General features: G+C 39.6%; 1 protein-coding gene across 1 annotated transcript; it reads right to left on the bottom strand.

Annotated features, from left to right (window-relative positions):
• Positions 1-5374: 5374 nt before the first annotated feature.
• LOC306900961 (radial spoke head 14 homolog) lies at positions 5375-7168 on the bottom strand (the record flags this gene model as incomplete). Its single annotated transcript, XM_079468355.1, has 6 exons — positions 5375-5613; positions 5756-5892; positions 5986-6211; positions 6335-6453; positions 6540-6642; positions 6976-7168. The coding sequence occupies 6 exons, from the start codon at positions 7166-7168 to the stop codon at positions 5375-5377; spliced, it is 1017 nt and encodes a 338-aa protein (XP_079324481.1).
• Positions 7169-8001: the final 833 nt, after the last annotated feature.

Below are 8001 nucleotides of genomic sequence, written 5' to 3'. Positions count from 1 at the left end.
TGTTTTGATTCTGACATGCCATGTGCTTTCTCGTGTCTCGTCAGTGTTTCCCGCCTTTTGTCTCGTTAGCCTTCCCATTAGTGTTTCATTACCTTCACCTGCCCCTTAGTAATTATCCTGTGTTTGTTCCCCTATTTAATGCCCTCTTGTCTATTGTCTTGTGCTCGTTCGTTGTACATGTTTCATGCTTTTTGCCATGCCATGTCTTGGAGTCTTTGTCATTGTTATTGATAGTCTAGTCTAGTCAAGTCAAGTCAGTGTGAGTGTTTTGTTGTCTAGGTGTTTTTGTAGTTGTAGTTCTTGTCAAGTGTTAGTCTTCAGTTTATTGTGTTCCCTGTTTACCCCCTCGTGGGTTTTTGTTTTGTTCCTGTTTATTATTTATTAAAATCCTGTTTAAACCCTGTTTCGCTGCCTGCACTTGGGTTCTCTTTCCGCGTTCCCTGACATCTACAGTATCTATCTTTATATCTTTCTATCTATCTTTCTGTCTATATCTATCTACAGTATCTATCTTTATATCTATCTATCTTTCTATCAGTTTTAATCCTTAGGCTCTCCTGATGACTTCGGGCACTCTCATGGTCCTTTACTGCCTCGACTTTAAAATTAGTAGTTCCTACCACGAAGTTGTTCGTTTTGTTTTTTTCTTTCGCGTACATGCGGCAATCCTGACAAAACATGATGACATTTTCGTGATCAAACACAAGCCATTCACGACCCGTCAGCCATTTGGCATTAAATTTTCTTTTCTTCGTTTCTCTGTTGATATCCTCATCCCCTGCCTCGTTCCTCTTCTCGCCCCCAGAAGTCTGTCCCAACCACCGCCTCATTTAGTTTAGCTAATCTTAACTTTATACTTTACTTTGCTAGCTAGCTATCTAGCTAAACTCCGTCTTATTTCAGTCTGCTCCCTGCTGGCTCCGTTCGTTTCCATGGTTTCTCGCGCTGGTTTCACTACAAACTGCGCGCAGCCAATGGGCGTATGAAACGTCACCACGTAGCATTACGAAACAGTGTTCTTGGGAAATGTAGGAAGTACTGTCAGGTGGATAAATGCATAGGATAAATGACCGAGAACAGAGCCTTATGTATCATGCATGTAATGCCTCATGCATCACCGGCCAAACTGGCTAGTAAGTTTTTATTAACACCCGCCAAAATGAATTTTTACCCGCATTTGGCGGGTTGGCGGGTGTTAATTTAGAACCCGGACGATGACCCATACATATCTGCAGTAGCCTATATGCTCTGTAATTGCATCTGCCACAGGAACATTATTACACACCTGTATAAGATCCCAGTTCATGTGGTCTTCTGGTCTTCCCTGGGGCGCATCTGTCTTCTGCCTTTTTAGAGCAGGTATATCCAAGTCGTGTTCTTTCTGCACTTTTAAACTGTTGAGAAATTGAGAATGTAACATTTTGGTGCGGTGTAAATAACAGGATGATTGAAAAAGAACATGAGGATGAGTGAGGTTTCCTGACGGGTGAACGAACCTGAATCCTCGGCAGAGAAACGGCATAATAAATGTGTCGTATGAATCCTCAGCAGCCTTTGTTAAAATGTTCATCAGTTCAGGCCGTGTAAATCTCTTTGGCTTCCACCTGCAAACCACACAACACATTTTACAAACATGCAACCCAAAGTTACAACTTACTACACGGAAATTGTCTAATAAGACAAATACAAATAAGTGTACATTTTAAGGCTTCAAGTACAGAAAGCAGCAACTTTCAAAACATAACAGGAGGATTTTTTTACCGATGCTTTTTATTATACGATGATTGATCAAATACTGTCAAACAGACTCTGGCGGATCTCTGAATGTTGTTTGGCTCTTTCTGATAGTGATGTGGGTCTTATGTACTTTAAAGGGGTCATCTGGGTTCTGCGAGTCATCTTGACTGGTGCTGTTTAATATTACAGAAATTATTTATAAAAATGTCCAATTAATATGATATTACAACAATATTACTTTTACAAATGATTAAATCATGTTCAACTTGAGCATCTTGTGTCTTGTCTTCAGGAATTAATCAAATATTTTAAAACAAACTTTGATATTAATTATTGTGATACATGCATTGATACTTGATATTTCTTACTTTGTCAATTTTTTATTGACTCCTTCAGTTCCATTTGCATGTTTAATAGGTGACTGTGCTTATATTTACACAAACCAATGAAAAACCTCTTAACAACTCAAATCTGCATCACCTCACATAACATTGCATTATTATTTACTGTGCCAGTTTTTCTACTATTTATAAAACGATTATAATCACGGTGTTATTTGTTTCGATGTAATGATTCCCTGTGAGCCGGTTGAAAATCTATGAATATAATATGTGACGATTCAAGCCGGTTTAATGTTTTCTGAATCACTATTATTTGCACCAAAACAAGTGAAAATGGTTCACAATCACTTATGCTTCCCTACCCAGGTTGATTGATAGTCCTGAGGGTTAACTGACTTGGTGTTGAGCTGTGATGATCAGGTGTTCCCTTAAGTTTTTTGCCCTCTCCTTTTGATCTCTTATTTAAAAAATCTACAAATTCCAATATCATTTCATTAAAGTAAAACAATTTGAAGTGGGGGGGAATATCACATTATGAAAAAAATTATGTTCTCTAAAACTCCCTGGTCACAATTGTTGGCCTCCATGTATTCTAAACTTTCTGCAGCCTCCATTCGCATGAAAAACAGCTCGGAGTCTTTTCTTCTATGTCTGACGTGGTTTGATAATACATTGAGAGTCATCCGAATCCATTCCTTCATACAGAATCTCTTATGATCCTTTAAACGTTGGTGCTCTTTTATCTTCGGTTCATCACTCATTTTCTATAGTGTTCAGGTCAGGGAACTGGGATGGCTTTGGCGGGATCTTGATTTTGCGTTCAGTGACACATTTTTTGTTTATTTTGATGTTTATTTTGAAACCATTGTGCTGATGGAAGATCTAACCATGACCCTTTATAATATTTCTAGCAGAGCAAGTCAAGTTTAGATTTATCTGTTGGTAATTTGATAGGAAACATGATGTCATTTATCTGAACAAGTGATTAATGATTATTAATAATAAAACGATGTAATAATTTATATATATGAAACATAACTGTTAATAATAAATTATTGCTTTTAACATACTGGGACATGCAAAGCCACCTTTGATACTGATAAAAACATGTTAGATCACTGTAATAAATTCTCTTTATTTTGAAGGTTTACTCTCTTTCCCTATCCAGGGCTCAATTTTCTGGTCTCGTCTCTCCCTATAGGCTCTCTTTACAATCATTGCATCACACATGCAGGAAACCCCTTTAAGGATCAATCTCTCACTCCGCAAGCCCTGGAAAGACGCTTGAAATCTCAAGCCCATTACATAACTTACATCTATAGATTCAGACACCTTCCAGAGCATTCAATGCACAGGGCATTAAGGAATCTCAGTATACTGTGCATTCTAGGGGATTCGAACCCATAACTCACATCATATACCAGTTACATGAAAATGGTATACACAAGCAATGTTCAATAAGCATGTTGTCAGACGTCCACCAAAACCACATTGGACTAATCGTTGATGTAATATGTAGCCTTCACGCTTCTCCAGCATAGATGGTCCCCTCCCATTCCTATCCAGCCATCCTTGCAAGGGACTATCAGATTGCAATGGGATCTGTCGCATTTTAATTAAAACCTCCTATAGAGGAGCCCAATGTCATACCTCTCTGGTTAAGAAGCTTGCTGAAGGTAGCGCACAAAAGACTCAAATATATTCATCGCTTCACTAAGGCTGTAATCGAATCCATCCGGGGGATGAACTCGTCGAGCAGGTTCATGTCACTTGAAACAAATCTTAAACCTAATCTAACACTGAACAGTGTTTACACCAAACACTCGGGGCGCATCAGGCTTCCAGTGTGATTGTTGCATAAGAATAATCCAAAAGCCATAATATCATATAAATGTGTAAGAAATCAGAAAGAACGTGAAGTTATCGTCATGACAACCTGTTGCCATGCACCATGGTGGTCCCGGCTGCATTGGAAAGAAGTGAGTGAATTTGCAAATGTGCCAGGAATGAAAATAAAGAGTAGATACATCTCAAAGTGGACCTTTCAGAGTTTAGATCAGTTGCATTAATGCTTGATGCCTCATTATCCGTACACACACATGCAAACACGCCCACCATGTTTTAAATGCCCTGCTCAACACCTCCACAATCCCTTTCACCATGAAATAAGATCTTATTATCTGTGATTGATATCCAAGGTTTCATAGACAATTTTAGTGAGTAAATGCTGGCTGATGAGTCATCACACAACAGATGGCACGTTTTAAGCAAGCAGATGGTCTGTGGTCAGTCAATCCACACCTCTCAGTTACAATGGCCACATACCTTCATCCTCTCACAGTGATGTAGCTGTCATCCAACGTGAATTGCTTAATACATTTTGTATATTAAATGGGGTTTTGAACCCATGACCTTTGCGTTGCAAGGAAAATTGAACTTAGATTCACAGGACAACGCTAAAAACAAACCAAACGCTTTCACTGAACGTGTTTTTCTAGAGAAAGTGAGGAGATGTTACCCGAGCATCGTGCAGCAGGCACCTGTCACTGTCACCCTTCTGTCGCTTCATGTTATGTAAAAGAATCGCATCATCCGCAGCCATGGGCTATTCTTGCCGATGTTGCCGATAGGAGATTGTTTTATTTTACATCCCATTATGTGTCAGCATACAGTTGATGCGTTTACATTAACTTCCTTATTCAAGTATCATATCTTTACAGATGAAACAGACCGGGGTGCGCTCGCGCCCATCACTGCATCCCTGTGTCTACAATTTCAGAGGATTTTTCCACAGACACACTATGTAGATTATTAACTTACCTACAGCACCAGAAAATATGATCTCATGAACAAAAAACTCAGTTTCTCCAATCTGCAGGCTTCCTTGTAGTCCTCCGGTTTATTTCGCCAACAATAAACTCCGCACTTTTGGGATTTGGTTTAATAGAAGAGCTGGCAAGCCAAATCCTTTAAGACCAACTGGTTCCCAACAACCAGCGACAAATATTTATGAGTCGTGCCACCGCGTGTCGTGTGACAGATAGAGCAGACGATGACCGCTGGTTTAATCCATTCAGTGAACCGAGGGGTTGACGCTGCGCATTCCAACTCCACACACACCAGAAAGAGAATAACATTCATGCTCTTCAAATATATTCGTTGTTTATTTAGCTTTTATCTATTGTATCAATAAACATCCTCCACAATAATTGTTCCCATTTCTCTCAACTATAAGTATTATAAGATATAACTACATGAATTTATTCATCACAATGCTAAAGATCTCATCTTTCTCTTCATGGTTTCCATGAGATCACTTCGATGGCCGTGGAGGCAGCTCTCTGGATGATGGAGTCGGGGTGTTGGAGTCTTGTCTTCAGCAGAAGCAGGTGCTCCTGCAGCTGTGCCCTGGCACTAGGAACCTCTGCCAGGACTGTAAGGGCACGGAGGGCATTGACGCACACTGCTGTGTTTTCACTCCCCACCAGCCGCAGCAAAGGGTCGATGGCACCTGCTTTCAATGCCTCATGCTTACCTATAAACAAACTTGTCATGCATAATCTTATATCATACATGTAACTAGAGTTTTATCTTCCGTGTTTCTACTTTTTGTAATAGATACTATTGGCTAATGGTATGGATAAAAGTGTGTGAAACGGCATTGGTAAATACAATACCCCTAGTAATAACAGCTGTGTTCATAATGGTCCCTGCGGCATTAGCTACGACCCCTTGATCAGCATCCGACAGTAGGTTGACCATCAAGGGCAGAAGATCCTCCTCACACACCTTCACTTTACCATTTGCAGGAACACTAAGAGAGCAGAGGAAAGAAATGCTATTCGAACTTTTTTCTCGATCGAGTTTCTTCCTAGTGTGTTCTGTTTGTTGTGTTTATGTTGCCTACCTGATTCCTACCAAGGCCAATGTAACTGCCTGACGGATGTCCGAGGATGGGTGAGAGAACTGACCTCTCAAAACAGGAATTACATCACTTTCTAGAGCAGGCTGGGCATTTAACATGATGCAGCTGCTTAACGTGGAGAGAATTAAAGCACGGATGTTCTCTGCTTCTATCGGGACCTTCAGCACCAATCTAGGCACCAGCCCCATAGACACCATGAATACTGCTCCTGTAGACAAAATAGAGACATTTCTCTCCGTTATTAAACTGTACGGTTAAGAACCCGACCAGAACCTATAAGATCTTAAAAATACATTTGATCCAAAGACACTAATGGTAATCATTTTGCCACCTGAGGGATATTCAGCCATTCTGTTGAGGGCTTGGTGCACGTTTCTGCGACAGGCATCTACAGGGTCATCCAACAGGTCTGCGAGGGGTCCCATCATGTCGTTTTTAAAAATAATATCTCTGCAAAGTATAAACCATTGACACAAGGAAGCTCTTTACTAAAATTGTCTTTTGTAGCTCAAATTTTTTGAACTGTTCATTCTCACCTTCCTAAACTGTGTGCAGCAAGAATGTAAATTGCTTCTGTGGTTTTTACCCGGCATAACCCATCGTCATCTTTCAGTAGGAATTTAAGTCTTTCCATACAGCCTGTGGATAGGGCAGGTATGTGAGAGTTACCATAATCTCCAATTATTATGATATTCTTCTCTTTATTTGTATTATTATGGGTCTTCCCGTTTCAGGCTATTTGAATGTGTGTACTAGATGTCTTATTTGTTTATTATTATTTATTTATATATTTTGTATAGTTAGGATGTTTGACTTTGTTTAATCAGATGTTCTTTTCTTATAAACAAATATTTCTTATAAACATGTGTGCTTGTGTGTGTGTGTGTGTGTGTGATTAGAGGTTTTGTGGTAATGGGTCAGAATAGTAGAAGTTTCTAGCAACAAGAATGTTATATTTTGCATCAGCTTTACCGTTAATAAAGGCTTCATAAGCCCGTTCTGGGTCATGGACGAGATCGCAGAGTGCAGTTAGCGCCCTCTGGCGGGTCACCAGCTCATCGTCCTGCAGCTCCGCGCACAGCTTTGGAAGCGCCCAGTTACCGAAAGCAACCGGTGCCTGTGTCAAGTGCGTCAGGGGCGGTTGAGATGTTTGGGGTCTTGCCATCTCTTTATGTGTAAAATCACATACAAGTAAAGTAATATGTTTAAATTATGTATGCATTCACATGTAATTCTTTCTACGTTTGCGCCAACGTGTAAATCAAGCACTACAAATAAACAAATTAATAATGAGAATTTAATTACCCTTTTCGTTGATTTGTAACGACCGCTCTGCAAATCCTGCCTTGTTTAGTTAGGTTGCTATGGTAGCTACGCGTTTGACGCAGGCAGTTACGCAAATGACGTATTTGCTTTAACAGCAAGAGCTATCATACTTCGTAGCCTATTACTTGAAATTATTTTCTAATGTGTTGTATCTGTACTCTTGATTGAAGTTTTTTAATTACAAAAGGATATACCTGTTTGTATTTACCTTTGGCAATGAAAATTAACATTATGGACGTGACATAAAAATGCTCAGAGAATGCATTTGTTATGAATATATTGAACCATCTGTTTTTATTTTACTAAACCCTTGTTGATAGAGTCTAAACATCCAAAAATGTCAGTCTATGAACACATTTTCTATAAAAAAGGGAAATAAACACGTTGAGGACGCGGTTTTTGGGAGACAACAAACTTTGTAGGGTTTCTGTGAAATAAAATGCACAATCCTGAAGCAATGTGTTGTGTTCTTATGTGCATGTTGACCTGTAGGTGGCAGTAGAGGTTGCTTCGATGAGTATGAGACGGAGAGTGAGAAGTGTTACACCTGCGACTACATGCGCTATACTATTCTGCTACTTTCTTTGTTTTAAATAAAGTATTCTTGTTTGTCCACACGCCTCCTCATTGTTACTTACTAAGGACATAACAAATTGGCGACGAGGATTATTT

The sequence above is a fragment of the Barbatula barbatula genome, assembly GCF_947034865.1.
Source record: "Barbatula barbatula genome assembly, chromosome: 11".
NCBI lineage: Eukaryota > Metazoa > Chordata > Actinopteri > Cypriniformes > Nemacheilidae > Barbatula > Barbatula barbatula.
Note: the sequence above shows the minus strand (reverse complement) of the source record. Positions and strands in the feature narration are given on the sequence as shown.